Source organism: Stenella coeruleoalba (genome assembly GCF_951394435.1).
Source record: "Stenella coeruleoalba genome assembly, chromosome: 11".
Lineage (NCBI taxonomy): Eukaryota > Metazoa > Chordata > Mammalia > Artiodactyla > Delphinidae > Stenella > Stenella coeruleoalba.
This window is the reverse complement of record NC_137157.1, coordinates 38,082,860-38,100,365: the sequence shown is the minus strand read 5'-3', so window position 1 is coordinate 38,100,365 and position 17,506 is coordinate 38,082,860. Positions and strand designations below refer to the sequence as shown.

The window sequence follows — 17,506 nt, the reverse complement described above, 5'->3', positions numbered from 1 at the left end:
TTGGTTTACAAACTCAGCATTCAAAAATACTGCAGCTTATGTACATAATACATTTTTCCTATCTTTTCGTGGGATCGCTTAAGACATGCCAACTGAAAATAAATTTGGAGAAACAAAATTGCTGCTTTCCTATTTTAATACAGCAAGTCCTGTGAAAATATGTAAACAACAAAAAAGTTTGCACAATTATAGTGGAAATCCAGAAATAAAGCAGGAAGAAAATCCACGTTAAAAGTTAAAGATCAGTGACCCCTGCTCGCCGAAGCTAGAGAAAGCCTGCGAGCAGCAATGAAGATCCAATGCATCCAAAAATAAATAAATAAAATCGATAAATAAAAGTTAAAGAGCAGATATATATAATGAGATGATTCTGCCTAAAGAAAAACTTTGTGTGATTATAGGTGGAAAATCAAATTTCAAAGGCAGAAGTCAGAAATAACTATGTGATTGAAATTCACATGTATTTCACACAACTATTACTAAAAGCTAATGTTATTTTACATCTTAATTCTAAATTATCCATTTGGTAAAGTAAATATGTGTGTGAGTTCACATACATACACCCAAACACATACACAATTTGTTTCATCCTTTCACTATTTTTGCATGTCTTGGAATTTTCAAACAATCATGAAGTTCAGAAAATCATCTTTTAAGCAACATAGAATTCACCCTATACATTCAAGTAGCTCCTTCCTATCAACTGTTTATATCAGAAAACTGTCATTAATAATTTGTGTTCCCTCGCAAACTTTATATCTCATTATGTAATCTGACTTGCTAGGATTCTTGCTGCATGTACCATTAAATGAACCCCCGTTGTAGAAGATCTATTAGAGAGAAGGTGGTGGTTAAGGGAATGAACTGACCTAGGTTCAAATTCCGGCTCTGCTAGTTTCTTTCTGGGCAATTTCCTCAAATCTGTGCCTCAGTTTCCTTATCTGAAAAATTAGTAATAATAGTAATTTCTATGTAGGATATTAATAGTTATGGTAGGTAGCAAGTGTTGTAACAGTTTTGGCTCTTGCAAATAAAAAAAAAACAGGAAATAAAGTACAACCAATTCATAATTTAAAGAAAAATCTGATTCTTTGCAAAGTGCAACATAGTGTCCTCAACACCTGAGAGTTTATTAGAAATGTGTAACTTTCGCACCTGTCCTGACCTACTGAATCAAAACCTACAGATCTTCATTTAACAGGGTTTGCAAGTGACTTCTTTGCTCACTGCAGGTTGAGAAGCACTGCCCAACTTTATTATCTCACTTAAAGGTTAGATTGTAAAGAAATAAAAATAATTAAGCACTTCATAACATCACTTTTATTTTGAATACTTCCTTTTTAAAATTACATGCACCAATAAATATTTCCTTTAGATACTTTTAAGCATTTTATGGGCTTGGTTTATTTAGTATACCTAGCACATCATGTATATTACTATTTTAATTCAATCAAAATACTTCTGAAGCTATCCAGGGGGTGGAGGGTGGGTCACTAATGTATGAAACAAATTTATTAATTCCAAAAATGATATATTCTGAATTGCGTTTATTGAATACAATGAAATTGGCCAAGAACACAGTCTTTATTTTACATAGCAAGATAAAGTGAATAAAAGAAGAGCCTGTGTCTGCCGCTTCCTAAACACAAAGTTAATTGAAAGGATTCACATTTGTGTAAATCACCCGCTGTAGATTCGAACAGAAATGCTTTATGTGTATATGCTGCATTATGCAGGGTATAGCGTCAGAAATTTGGGGGCAGGGGTGAAGCAGGGTATAAAGGCCAACTTTCAGAGGGATGATTTAATACAGGAAAACTGGGAGGCTGAGGAATAGGGTTTCATCTCAGAGAAGGAAAAAAAAGAGCGTCTTGAATATGGATTTAAAGAAAGCCGGAGTTAACCTAGCTACAGAGAGAAGGAACAGATGTTGGAGTAGATGAAGAGAGAGTGTAGACATAGTGACTTTTCTGCTGTTTCCTCCTAAAGGTTCAAATTGAAGCCACATCATTCTTGGGCTGTATGATAGGGCTGTTTAGGTCACCTTTGTTCTCAGGGCTTAGTACCATAATATCAGTTGTAAGAACTATTTTATTGCTAACGTTCTTCCTCCATATATTAATTTGAGCGCAAGAAAATATAACTAACAGACTATATGAATTGTTTTCAAAAGTGCAATCATTTTAAAATGACATATAACCATAATCAGTTATACATACACATATGCAATAATTTGAAAATAATAACAAGGTGTTTCTTTGTTTTAGGTTTATGCGATCAATAGTGCTGGTGCAGGGCCAAACGTTCAAATGAGAATAACCATGGATATTAAAGGTACATGAGCTGCCTTCCCATGAAATACTATTAATCAAAGAGTAATTATAATTTGTATTCTGTATTAGAGTTAAGGATGTAGTTAAGCTTTTAAACCATGCATATGCATATAATAAGCATATATTAAGTAATAAGTAATGTATGCTTATTCAGGCTATAATTAAAATGTCTTAATCATAATGCAAATTACCATGTTAATTACAGAGACTGCCCACTGCTATTTATCTTATATTTCTTTTCTGCTAAATTTAAACTTTTCTGAGACAAGGTTTATAATTGTATTTTATGTTTTTACAATTTTATTGAAAAGAAAGCTCCTTTAAATTACACGTGACTAGACTTCGACTAGTTCTAATTAGATTCCTTGACTGATCTTTATTTACTTTGAAAGTCAGATTCTTTTCAGTTAATCAAATAGTGCTTACTGAACTACCATATAATCAACTTTATGATTCTGACTATAAAAGTAGATCTATCAATTCATTATTGACAGGGATGTTTTTTCATAGAAAATATACAAAAATTTGGAGACTGCCTCCCCCACCAAATTCCACAAAAGCCATAAAAGATTACTAAGAGGACCTCAGGGGCATTCAGTCATTCAAGGTGCTTTCTCAAGACTGAAAATATGCACACAGTTTTGCCACTTCTCTAAAATCCTGTGTAAAACCTGCAGAGAGATTAAAAAAAAAAAAAGTGTATTGACCTTTGGTAGAATTCCACCTGATGCTCCTCTCTCTGAAACAAAAAGTAGCTTTTCTCAGTCTTTGGTAAGCATAGCACCGCACAGTGATTAAAAGTGCCAGCTTTTAGGCTGAGTCTAGAGTCAGGTTGCTGAGGTTGAATTCTGGATTGGCCACTTGATACCTGTTTGACTTTGGACAAGTTTCTTAACACCTGTAAGCCTGTAATGGAGATAATACTAGTTCCTACCTCATAAGTTGCTGTGAGGATTAAAAGAGAGAATCTTTGAAAAACCCACGGGACAGTGCCTGGAAACAAGCATTGTTAAGAATAAGAACTAATCACTATAAGATGAAGCTGATACATTTTACTTTTTATCAATGGGTAGTTTATATACCTATAATACTATTTGTGTTATTTGCTTTTAGTTGATAAATATGTACTTGGAATGTACAAACTCCTGAAGTCTAAAAAATATCAGCTACTTCAGAAAGTGACTTCATAAAGAAGAGCTTACCTCATACCGTCCTAATTTCTCTTTGTTATTTAGTGGCAGACATATTCATATATTCAGTATACAGGTAACAATAGATGCATTATATTTATTTAGTAAAACTTCCCATTTCAGATACTTGCTCATCCTTAGGCAGACATGACTAGTTCTGACTTTCCATGCCTTACATAGGGTGGATAGACTCATGACCAGTTATCTAGAGAAGATATATGAGTACTAAGGGGCAGTGGTTCAGCCCTAGAGAAATGAATTTTTCTCCAGTAATATGCATGATTTTATTGACATGGAGTGACACTGGATTAATAGTTGTCTCATTAGATTTGCATTTGACAGATAATACCGAGTTGGATAGTACTGTCGCATGCCAGATTCCTCTAACAGGAAACCTTGGCTTGGGGACTCCCCAGTGGCCTCTCTCAAAGTTTCTCAGAACTCCCTGAAACCTGAGGCCCTTCCTGCTGAATCCTTTCTTCCTTCCTTCTCCCCATTCACACGTGTCAGGCCTGTGATCATGCCACCTGCTATTGCACCCTGCCCCTTGATTCTCATAGATATTTTCCCCAATAAACTTCTATACATCTAATGTCATCGTAACTTTTATGTATCAGAGGAGTGAGCTCAGGGATCAAGTCAGAAAGATTTGGTTCCAGTCTTGATAGTCCCTCTTACCGCTACGTAGCATAAGACCATTTTCCTCATGTATAAAATGGAAATGATATTGGCAATTTTATGGCATTGTCGGAGAGGCTTTTTTAAAAGATTTTATAAATACGAGAATTGAAGTTTGATTAAGCAACTTCCTGATGCTCAGCTAGTGTATGTAGCTATAAGATGAAATGAAACAAGAGGAGCTTCTACAAATGTTGATTTTGGAGATACCTGCATGCATTGACGGTAAAATGTGAATTATCATGATGGCACTTTTAGAAAATTATTCTGGCAGTATCTGTTAAAGTTAAAAGTACATGTTTCTTTTGTTCCAGAAATTCTGCCCTTGGGAATATATTCCATAGAAATAAAAGGATCAGTAAATAAGGCTAAATGTATAAGGCTGAGTAGTGAAGCAAATGTTCAAAACCTGAAGGAAAAGTGAATTCCCATCACTAGATGAATGACTGAATAAATATGATGCAGTTGCACCATGATGTACAACATAGTCATTAAGAAGAATGAGTTAGCCAGAACTTGGTGACTTGAAAAGATTTACACAAGTCTTATTTAAGTGAGAAAAACAATATGTGGGGTAATTATAATACTTAATATAGCACCATTAAAACATATCAGTGAGAAGAATCCATGATGTATGACTTTATGTATTTTTATATGATTATGTGAACATAGAGAAAAATATGTGAGGATACCATCCAGATGTTTGGTATGGATAACTGCAGGGTTGGAGGGCAGGGCTCCTGGTATGACTAGAATAGAAACTGGTAAATCAGCTAAAGGAAGTAAAAGAAAAAAAAAACATGAAAATACTAGTATGATTTAATGCATTTGTGAAAATTATAAATACAGTTTGAATTTCTTTAATATATAAAGAGGAGTCAGATGTCTGAAAATCACACCTGGGTCCCATTATCTTAGGCAAGCCTCAAATATATAATTGTACCATTAGGAGGTAATAATTGCTAAATATCTGCTGTATCCAAACAGAAATCTGTTTCATTTGTTATTTATATTTGTCATCACTTTATCTGTAAATTACTGCATGAAAGGAGAATTCAAAATGATTTTCTCTGCAGAAACAAAAAATGAATTGGTAGTGATATTTCTTCTTTGTTTATAGCTCCAGCGCGACCAAAAACCAAACCAACCCCTATTTATGATGCCACGGGAAAACTTCTTGTGACTTCAACAACAATTACAATCAGAATGCCAATATGTTACTATAATGATGACCATGGACCAATCAAAAGTGTACAGGTGCTTGTAGCAGAAGCAGGAGGTATCATCACATGCCAGCTTATCTTGTCAAATTGCAGTGTGTGAACTGCTGAATGCTAAAGACATTTCCACTCAAAATTAGTAATATGAGGTTGACTCCTGATTATTATACATCTCTTGAGTTTAATAGATTGTCAATATTATTATTAATTTTACTGATCATTACTATATGCCTAAAATATTTTACCAAAATTTAAAAAGGCATGGTTAAAATATGTGATTTATTTATTCCATATGCTGGTAGGATTGTGTTGAGTTTGGCAGGATGGAGTCTTGATAGCTTCTTTGGAGGTGTGAAAGAGAGTTAGTTACCCTTGACTGAGGAATGTTTTTTCTCCGAGAAGTCATTCTCCACAATGCCTATGGATTCATGTGTGATGGGAATGGATAGGGTTCCCTAATTATCCAGGTAGATCAGCTGAATCATCCCTGGTGGTTCATAGAGTGACAGATGTTGCATCCAGGTTTTCCTCATGCAATTATAGAAACACCCTTTATAAATGTGAAAATACATTTGGATATTACTTGTAATCATTATTCTTTTTTCTGAAAATAGCTCAGCATGATGGAAATGTAACAAAGTGGTATGATGCATATTTTAATAAGCCAAGGCCATATTTTACAAATGAAGGCTTTCCTAATCCCCCATGTACAGAGGAAAAGACAAAGTTTAGTGGCAATGAAGAAATTTACATCATAGGTGCTGATAACGCATGTATGATTCCTGGCAATGAAGACAAAATCTGCAATGGACCTCTGAAACCAAAAAAGCAATACTTGTAAGTATAGTTTACGCTTACTGTGCATCATGTTAGCAAGCTAGCTGACAACTTTCATCATCCATCTACCTCTCCTGTCATCTTTCCAGTAAGTGCTGGGCATCCATAATGTATTGTGACCTAATGCATGATAAAGATCAACAAGGCATTGTCCTTATATCCCGTAAACATACGGTTGTAGGGAAAGTAGGCAAGCTTAAAAGTAATTATGGTTTGACGTGTTAAGTGACTAAGGGCAATATGAAAAATGTGCAAATTGGAGAACACAGGTAGAATTTAATTCTTTCTGTAAAGGGCAGTGTGACGAATGTGTACTATTTTGTGTTTTTCACTCATTTCTCTGCCGTGCATGCTAATGTCAGGTTTTTAGAAACATGATCCTCGTCTTTCAGTTAATTATGGCTTCAGTTTACCTCAGTCATAGCAATCATTTTCAGCTTTTCATACTATCAAACAACTGAATGAGGAATTGAAATCTTTACAATTCACTTTAATATTTGGTATTGTATAGATTATAATAATCTAATATAAAAACCAATGCTGATATGTTAGCTTTATTAAATGCTTTGCTAAATTGGTTATTTTTCTCCTACTAAATTGACTGTTATTTTGTGTCATGACTATAGTTTTTTAATTATTTAAATTATTTAATTTTCAAAATACAATTTTTACTACTAAATTTGAAAAATACAGCTAGTTTCATTTTTGCCTGCTAAAGCACTGTTAAGTTCTTCATAAACATCCTAGGACAAGTTAACATTAGAAAAGTTAGAGAAGTTAGGCATTTGAAAAAAGAATGCTCTATTATCTGTTATTAAGTACAATTACTTGGGTTACTAAGTTATGGCCTGAAATTAATCATCATACGATAACAGTTACAGAAATGATATACCACAAAGTTTAATATTTATTCAAGAATTGTTGATTTTACATTTTTTCCAAAACATTTCATATAATCCATAAAATCATAAGAATTTGAGAAGAGTAGGGATTAAATTATGAAGTACAATTTATTAATATAGATTGGTTTTATATTTTAAAATTCTTGTAGGTTCATAGTTTTGTTTTTTTAAAGATTTCCTTTTTTAAATAAATTTATTTTTGGCTGCGTTGGGTCTTCGTTACTGCCCGCGGGCTTTCTCTAGTTGTGGCGAGCGCAGGCTTCTCACCATGGTGGCTTCTCTTGTTGCAGAGCATGGACTCTAGGAGCACGGACTTCAGTACTTGTGGCATGCAGCCTCAGTAGTTGTGGCTCGTGAGCTCTAGAGCACAGGCTCAGTAGCTGTGGTGCACGGGCTTAGTTGGTCCAAGGCCTGTGGGATCTTCCTGGACTGGGGCTTGAACCCATGTCCCCTACATTGGCAGGCAGATTCTTAACCACTGTGCCACCAGGGAAGTCCCATAGTTTTAAAATAAGGTAAATTTCGGTTGTCTCTGTGGTGACAGAATCAATCGGTGATTTTTAAGATTGACTTTCTTCTGCATCCATCTTGTATTTCATATGTCATGAAAGCACAGAAAGTGAAAAGTGCACACTCGGAATTAAGAAGCACTGTTCATTTGTTTGTATTTGAACAGGATGAGTTTTATATGACTATTCTAAATCTGGCTTATTGGCATTTTCCAAGGTGGCTGAGGTATAAGTTATTATGCTTTATATTTATAAAGTGTGCTTGTGCAGACATTCAGTGGTTTCATCCAAATAAATCCATGAAGGAGGTGATCTACTTCATTTGATTAACCTGCTGACTCTTCATGAGTCTGGTCAAATTTTTGATCACTCTCTCATGAAGTTCAAGAGGTCCATGTACAAGATAATTTCAAGTAAAGATATTATTTATTTGTCCTGATGGTGACTGATTTCCAAGTTTACGCTTTGTAAGTTAACTTTCTCTTTAACAAAACTGTCTTTTTCACAGCCATTTGTTAAATTATTCATAGAAAAAAAAAGTCATATGGTATGTAAATTGTTGTTGTTTTTTATCTCATAGGTTTAAATTTAGAGCCACAAATGTCATGGGACAATTTACTGACTCTGATTACTCTGATCCTGTTAAGACTTTAGGTAAGACATATTTTGTAGTTAATTTCATTTATAATCTCAACACGCTAATCACAGCTGTAACATTCATTAGTAAATGTATTAAGCCATGACGAATGTTCTCAAGGATAAAATCATTTCAAGGTTAATTATCCTAAGGAAAAAATAGTATTTATAATACTCTTTTAAGTGATGGACGTTCCATCTATTCAAATCTGGACATAGACTTCAGTATGGTATTTGGTCTAGGCTGGTGTGTGGAATATTACACTAAGCAAATATTTATTTGGCTGTTTAATATGTAATCTTATATGTAAAACATTTTTACTTCATAAAAAAAGAAAAAGGATGATGGAAACTTTCCTGAAATAATCCTAAAAGATAGAAGCCTACCTGTCTTTTTAAATTTTATTTTCTTTCTGATCAACTCTGAGTTTTTCAATTATATACACCCAGTCAGGCCTGAATAAAACATCAATACAATTAGTCAGATGCAAGTATATTTCTTCTTCTTCTTCCTTTTCTCCCCCTTCCTCTCCCCCTCCTGCTCTCCCTACTATGGCTACTACTTCTTCTCTTCCCCCTCCTCCCCTCGTCCTTCTTCACCACCAACCTATCTAACATTATTCTGGGCCAGACATACTCTGAGGCTCTTTGTATGTATTCACTGATGGGCTCTTCACAGCTGTCCTTTAATTTAGGTCAGTGGTTCTCAACCAGTGATTTTACTCTCCAGGGGACATTAGGCAATGTCTGGAGCCATTTTTGGTTGGGTTGTCACAATTGTGCAGGCTGAGCTAGTGGCATCTAGTGAGCGGGGAGGCCAGGGATGCTGCTACCTATCCTACAGTGCATAGGACAGCCCCTCCAGCAAAGCGTTATCTAACCCACAGTCAATAGTGCTGAGGTTCAGAAACTCTGTTAGGTGTCAGTGTTAGTTCCACTTTACAGACGAGGAAACCGTGGCCCAGATTAAGTAATTACGTGGCTCTGCCGGCACAAATTTTACAACCATTATGATAAAAATGCAGGATTTAGACCTGGATTCAAATCTTGGCTCTACCACTTGAGAAAATAATTTCTATAAACCTCAGTTTCCTTGTTTGGAAAATGGTGATATTACCTGCCTTGAAAGATCTGTGTAAAATAATATAGGTAAAGATATTAATATTTTATAGTTATAAAGTGTTCAATGCTTAATAGCTTCTTTTTGGATGAGTTATAAGGGAAGATTTTAAAAATATATTTCCTTAGGAGAAATTGTTTCCCTAGGACTTCTCTGAGTAAATCACAGCTTTCTGTTTCCTCTGTGTCAGGCTCTGAGAGTGTGGAACTTTGTGTGTTGTTCTGATCCACAGTATATCATGAATGCAATAGATTTCAGTGATAATTATGGCTGGAAGAAGACGGAAAATGTTCCACCCTTTTCAGTTAGAAAGTCTCATCTGGTTGTGGAACATTAATTGTATAAACCAGTTTCTGCAGCCTCCACTTAGTTAAGGAAACTTTGGACCTTGAAGAAATGAAGGGGCACACGGTTTGCTACATTAATGTTTATAGGGGAATAACATAGATTTCGTTGGCTGTGCTGTCTGCTTAAATTCCATAAAATCACTGGTTTGACTAATTTTACGTAATCATTTTTAAATCAGCTGACTAGACTTGTGGTTTTGGAGTTGTGTCAAGCGTTTCTGCATTTGATAGGTGAGTTTATCACACCCTGACACCACCACAGTACATGTTTTGATGGCATCAACTTAACTTCCTTTAGGTTACAGCATTCAGAAACTACGTATTATCACAGCTAAATGGTGACCCGGTATATTTACCGATGGAAGATAAGAAACATAGTACAAGTGGATTAGCTCATATGTCTTAGATGATATTTTGAGGATGCGGTGCTAAAAAGAGATCACTTTGTTGTGTTGTTTGCTGTTCATCTCATAGCTTGCTGGTTTTATGTAGATTATGGATATGAGGACAACATATTCAGCCAATTATCTGAAAGGTAAAGTTGAGACATCTAGGTTAATAGGAACGAAAGAGGAGGGAAACCAAGCATCAGGAACCATGGTGTACAGGGACGTGATTCCCAGATTCTGCTAAATGGCTTCCCTTTGGCCAAGGATGGGCCTCGTCCATCACTTTGGCCACAGGTAGTCTCAAGATGTCCCTCAGCGACGGTCTTCTCTTTCTTTCTTTGTCTCTCAGCCAAGGCAGTGGAATACAATAAGTAATTCTAGAAGATAGAAGAAATACATCATCAGTTCTCTGATTCCCCTTTTGGAATCATCACCACCACCCAAGTCATCCAGGTGCTAATGTTTGTGTGCCCTGGTAACAGCAGGAGTATAAGGGGATGTAAGATGTATAATGAACGGCAGAGCACCAGATCCTGTCAAGGTCAGAACAGGAGGGACTAGGGAAACACAAGCTGGGCACAGTCAGTGAAATGCCATTGGGTTGGTAAGGGGTTGTGACAAGGAAGAGTCCCACGTATCTACAATCAATTTTTCAGGGTTCATATGCTATTTGGAGACCAGTGACACCAGGATAGCCTTTCAGGCTCCTCCTTAGGGTGGCCTCCCATGGGCTCTCTCCTGATAGATAGCAGCTTTATAATAGGAGTTTGCTCTCTAATGCTTATTCCAATTGACCACATAAAATTCTGCTATCTAGATAGTTATTTGTAGCTAGGAAAATAGTGCCGGGCAGGAGTGGAGGAAATTAAAAGGAGTGCAACCCTCAGTTGTGGTGAAATGAAATGTTCAGATTTGGAATATGGTGTGTACCACAGGAGCAGAATTCCTTGATGTCCATCAAAGTAGCCCAGTCATTTTGCTGGTTAATGGATGTAACACCATCGATTTCTGGCCTCGTATTAATTTTCTACCTGGCTATTGGATATTGTGGTTCTGTGTATATCAGATTCACTCTTGAGTCAGGAACCAAAGAACACCCTCCAGAAAAGGTGCTGGTCTATAATTGGCATTAATAAAAGGCCATGGAGTCATAGAGTTTTTGGGAAAAGAACATTGCCGAGGAGGATATAGTAGAAGGACCCAAAAAGGAAATAAAGTTGACTGTTTCTACAGTGGGCAGTGGTCAATGGCAAGAATGGTTTCATGGCTATAAGAATGGAGGCAAGCAAACAGTAAAATGCATTGGTGTCATCGTAAGCATACAAAGGATGATTGAGTCCTTTTTTTCTCTCAAACATGTCATGTATTGGGATATAGGACAGCATTTGCAACAGGCTAGTGGCTCCCAGCATTTCTAACAGGTCTGCCCAACACTTAGGTGTGCATCTCACACTTCAGTGAAAAAAGTCTAGGTCCCATCTAGGTCATCAAACCACCAATGGATGTACTGGTATTTTGCACACCACAGGCAAGGAGCTTCAAGTTGAGTCGCCTATCAATACAATCTTAAGGATTTAAGTGCCTTTGCAAAGCTGTGTTTCTAAGTTAGTATAGGACATACATTTACAAGACAGACCATTTTGATAGTGGTTGTTCCTGTCAGAGATATTATTTGGATGTTAAAATTAGGGGCAAAGAATCACTGATGAACTAAAAGGCTTAAGTTTTGGGAAAAAGGCTAACAGCAGTACAAGTAAGAAGGGGCCAGACAGGGCTTTGCTGAGTAAGGATTGATAACCTGGAAGAGGTTTGCACGTTGGGAAATCTTTGTAGCCTGTAGGAATAATGGGAAATGAGATGTGCCATCATTTTGACCCTAAAGAAATACTTACAACTTACTTGATTTTGTTTTCACTCAGGATTGAGCATTAGGATTTTTATTAAGAAAATTCCCAAGACTCCTTCTTAAATTTTTTTTTAAGAAACCCCCTTAGGCACATCAGTTTATGGAAACTGCTTGTAGGCAATGTTTTGATTGCAAGGTTTAATTATAGAGGATTCCTGTGATTTGAAAACCAGACACTGCTTTCTGCACCTCACAGGGCTTCATTAAAACTGAACAAGTTGAAACCTTAAACCTCATGGCAAAGGCGCTCTGTGATTGTTTTCTTTTGTCATAATACTTCTCATTTAATTACTGTGCTAACAATGAAAAGTTCCAATATGCTCACTTGGGAACAGAGATAGGGAGTCAGTCACTATATATTTTTTGCAGCAAAAGGATCACTTGCCCCCGGGACACCAGAGGAGCAGGGGAAGGTTTTATGATGTTAATGAGGCAGTGGCAATGTGATGGTGAACCTCGTAAACTCTGTAGTCAGACAAGCATATTTCAGGCAGTTTTGGCATATATGGAATTTATGTGACCTTGGGTTAGTTACTTAACAAATTAACTTCTGCAATCTTATTTCCAAAATGAGAATAATAATACCTACTTCATAAGCTAACTGGGAGATTAAATCAGATGAATGGACAGATTCATGACTATGAAATGTTATTAATAAAGATATGAAACATTATTTATGTGACAAGCCCTTTATGATTTTTTTTGTATATAACCTCATGTATTTTTCACTACAACCCTATAACACGATTTCCTGTTTATAGGTATCCCCAATTTACTGGTAAGAAATCTGAAGCTGGGTCTTTAAGCATCTTGCCCAAGGTTACAGAGCTAGGAAGTGGCAGCACCAGCTTTTAGACCCAGGCAACCTGACTTCAGGCAGTGCTGTGCTTATAACCACTGTACTGCGTTGCCTGGAAATCACTAAGTGCCTAAGTAGCTTTTGATTTCACTACTATTTCTGATTTTTCTGTTCCCACAGACTTCCTATCTTTGCTGTACCATTTTCTCTTCTCAACATTTTAAATTATTTCTAGCTGTTCTCTTTGCACCTGCTCATCTTAGCTTTCTGAGGCTAACATTCATACATAAGTATACTGTTTTTACACATAAAGATGCAATAATTCCTTTTTGTTTGTTTTAACAATGACTAAGTATGACTTTGCAACCTGGCCACTGTTTATTATCTACTTCTAATATTTTGCCAATATGATGTATTAAAAAACATTTATTTAGGGTATTTTAATTTACATTTCTTGAATTATGAAATTGAGAACTTTAGTAAGTGCTTTGTGCAGTATTTGAATATTCTGGATGGCTAATACTGGGCTAAAAGAGAAGAACTTTTTATACTTAAGTTCTGTTATAAGAAGTTGTTTTCTTTTAAGATTAATAATAATATTAAGATGATGATCTTTCATGCAGTAAGTACCTATATCAAGAGCCGGGCATTATCCTAGGAGCTTTATAACTCATTTAGTTCAAGCTTCTTAGAGATATAAAGCTGCATTAAAAAGTCAGATCCATAGAGGAGTTTAAATAATGATAATCAAAAGATAATATTATGAAAAATTAGGTAGTGCTTTATAATTATGATTTGCTTAATTACTACAGTAGTACATTCTGTTATGCACATAAAACAATTTAATTTGACCTTTCAATAGATTTTAAGTCTAATCAGGAAATGTACACGTTACAAAAAGAATCATGTTTATATTTTTAAGTGAAAGAGTTTTGTTTTCTGTGAAAGGATTTAGAGAAATGACTTCATTCTGTACTGGTAATGCTCTGTGGGTACATGCATAGCAGTGAATCAAAATTTGTGCTGGACAGTCATAGTACATTTTGTCCTTTCCTAGTAGTACATTTGTAATACATGTGCCCAAAGGATTACCTATTGTTTATTAATACATCATATGTCATTTCCTCACTTCACTTGGCTAGTGCTTTGAAATGGTAATCTAATCTGAAAATTTTTTGTGGTCTATGAAATCATTTTTTCCCCACTAGGTTCCAAGGTCCAGTGACTCAATACTACTTGATAAAGATGATTCTATTCATCTTCATGTTTCCTTTCCCAAGCATATCCAGTTAGGAGTCAGCATGTGAAAATTCATGAAACAAACCATTTATATTTTAATGTATGAAAAAGGTGTATCTAAAATACTTTATGAGCTACATACCCCTTTAGAGTCTTCTAAATTTAGCTGGAGATTCTAGATGACCATGAAACTCTGATAACTATTCAGGATTCAGTGTTCATTCAAATCCACCATGCAGAATAGCCACAGAAACTCTTTCATAGTGTTAACATTTCATAAGCACCAATCCAGGGAAGAAAAGACATTAACCCCTGCGTATTTTACAGATAGTTAACCTGTTTTGTCACTTGACTTTAATACTTTCTACAGTAAAATTATACATTATATAACTTAAAATTGGTTATAATTATAATTACTAGTTGTATCAAAATAATTAATAACATATATTCTTATTTGGTTTAATGCCTAATCTTCAACCTGAAAATTTTTAATTTCTAATATACTTCAAAATCGATATTTTTATATATCAGTAAATTTAGAAAATATTTATTGAGCATTTGCTATGTGCCTGATACTGTTCTCAGGACTTGGAATACAGTTTTGAACAACAAAGAGTCCTGTCCTCAGGGATCTTACATTCTGGACAGGTAATAAACAATAAGATAATAAATAAATGAATTATAAGATGTTACAAAGGGCTATGGAGAAAAGAAAAAGTAGAACAGAGTGTAGAGGAGGTAGAAGGGGGAAGGCAGGAAGTGAAGGAGTTGCAGCTTTCAATCTTAAATATGGTAATGTCTTAGTCTGCTTGGGCTGCCATAACAAATACTATAGACTGAGTGGCTTAAACAACAGAAGTTTATTTTCTCACAGTTCTGGAGGCAAGAAATCAAAGGTAAGCTTCCAGCCACTTCAGTATGTGGTAAGGGCTTTCTTCCTGGCTTGCAGAATGCCTCCTTCTCGCTATGTCCTTATTTGGCCTTTCCTCAGCATGTGCACTCGGAGGGAGAGAACTAGCTTTCTGGTGTCTCTTCTTAAAAGGACACTAATTCTATCAGATTAGAGCCCAACCCTTGTGACCTCATATAGCATTAATTACTTCCTTACTCAAATACTGTCACACTGTATTTGTGTTAGGGCTTCAACATATGAATTTTGGAGGGACACATACATTCAGTCCGTAAGAGGTGGTCAGTGTAGGCTTCACTGACTAGGTGATATTTGAGCAAATTCCTCATGGTAATGAAATGGCTACCCAGGCAGATCTATAAGAGAAATACATTTCTATGCACAGGAAGAAGCTGGCCAAAAGCCCTGTATCAAGAGTTACCTGGTGTGTCCCAAGAACAATAGGGAGGCCAGTCTGGCTCCAGAGTTGTAAGCAAGGTGGAGATTGGAAGGGAAGTCAAACAGATAACAGGGAACCAGAGGCCATTAACCTATGGCCATAGGCCATTGGAAGGACTTTGGATTTTGCCTGTGAGAGATAAGGAGGATTTTAAGTAGACAGGTAATGTTTTAAAATCATTACTCTTGCTACTATGTTGCGAATAGATGGAAAGAGGACAGGGTGGATACAGGAAGACTCGTTAGGTGTCCATACGACAATTCATGCAAAACAGGACGGTGGCCTTGATCAGGATGCTTGCAGCAGAGGTAGTGAGAAGTGAGTAGAGCGTACACGAAAGTTTTGTATAATGAACCCCCAAATACCTATTAATTTAATAACTTTTAATGGTTTGCCACGTTTTAATTACACATTTTTCATTTTGTTTCTGAAGTATTTTAAAGTAAATCACAGAAAGCATTATATATTCCACTCCAAAACAGTTTAGCATATTTCTCTAATAAGTATGTTATATTGTTGCAGTTCAACAAAATTAATGATAAATCCTTGATATTATGTAAAACTATATATATATATATATATATATAGTTTCAAAGCATCCTCTGATTTTTTTCTTTGTAGTTTAAAACAGGATCAAGAGGTTCCATATTTTGAATTTGTCTGATTGCTTTTTATTGGTGTCATTAACTCCTTTTCCTACTTTCTTATAAATTAGAGATAAGATCTAAAGGTTTGAATATTCACAATGAACATTTTTGGCAGGGCTACTTTACAGGTGTTGCTGCGTAGATCAAAATACCTCACATCAGGAGGTGTATAATACCTGGTTGTCACATTTTCAGTGATGTTAAAATTGATCAGTAAGTTTAGTGGTAATGACAGAAGGACCTTTCACTGGAAAGTTGTTTTTTCCCTTGTTATAACCAGCAAATAATCTGTGAGATGATAGTTTGACATTCCCTAAATATCCAAATGCCTTTCAACCTTCCTCCTAGTCATTTAGAGATACACTTATGATTGTTACCTGAGTCAATTATTTCATTAGGAATGCAAAATTAATTTCTAATTTTATTATTTCTTCCACATTTATTAAACAGAATTCTCCTCTAATAAGGAGCTTTATCTCCTTAACTGGGGCTATTTTTTAATTCATAAAAAACAGTTCATATGAGAAAGCCACGGGAAAAAAATGCTTAATTTTCTCTCTTTAATTACAAATTTTTAGAGTGAAAAAAAGAGTTGTTTAGCTAAAACCAGAGGTTACAAATTAGTACCTTTTTGGTTTTAATTTTCATTTCTCTTTCATTGAATAATATTAGAACTCATGGATTTTTATATTGAATCTATTTCAATCAATTTCAGTTTTTATTCATTATAAAGTTTAAATTGTTCCATCTTTGGCCACCTCTTCAAGATGATCTTTTGTTCTTTCCATACCATTAGGCTTTGATCATTTCTTAGCTTTCTTGCCCCATTAGATATCCCAAATTCCTTTTGTTCCCTAATCACACTTTGGAATTACTATCTCTCCAAGTTTCCCTAGTTTCTTTTAGTGAAAAACATAGAGCCGACAGGATTTCCTCAGAGATTTTGGATGTGTTCTATGAAAGAGAAAGTCAAGTATGACTCCAAGATTTTTGGCTTGAGCAACTAGAACAATGGAGTTGCCATCGACTAAGATGTAGAAAGATGCAGTTGAAAGGAGGGAAGAATAGGAGTTCAGCTTTGGAAATTTTGATTTTTAAAATTTAATTACACTTCTAAATAAAGATATATAGTAGGCAATTGGATATACAGGTCGGGAGTTCCTTAGATTACAGTTAAGTAGTCATCATCATATAGATGAAAATTAAAACCACGAGGCTGCACAGGTTCACCAAAGATGTGAGTTTAGATAGAAAAAAAGAAGAGCACCAAGGATTGAGCTCCAAAGTTAGAAGATCTAGGAGAAGAGAAACACATCTGTACACTTCATTAGCATTATTGAGAAATATGCCAAATTTTTTCCTGTATTTTGAGACCCAATGTAGTATTACATATAATAATAATTAA

General features: G+C 35.4%; 2 protein-coding genes across 2 annotated transcripts in view; one reads left to right on the top strand and one right to left on the bottom strand.

Moving 5' to 3' along the window:
- PTPRQ (protein tyrosine phosphatase receptor type Q) overlaps nt 1-17,506 on the top strand; it is a gene marked incomplete at its 5' end in the record, with an annotated part of 196,504 nt that overhangs the window by 133,679 nt on the left and 45,319 nt on the right. The window contains 4 exon segments of the mRNA XM_079936915.1: nt 2,268-2,334; nt 5,322-5,480; nt 6,036-6,258; nt 8,250-8,323. Coding sequence (XP_079793041.1) covers nt 2,268-2,334; nt 5,322-5,480; nt 6,036-6,258; nt 8,250-8,323 — 523 coding nt within the window.
- The window catches only part of LIN7A (lin-7 homolog A, crumbs cell polarity complex component), a 390,131-nt gene continuing 381,523 nt past the window's right edge, over nt 8,899-17,506 (bottom strand). Inside the window, exon 11 of the mRNA XM_079936906.1 lies at nt 8,899-10,538. The gene's annotated coding sequence lies outside the window, so the exon portion shown is untranslated. The remainder of the gene's footprint in view (nt 10,539-17,506) is intronic.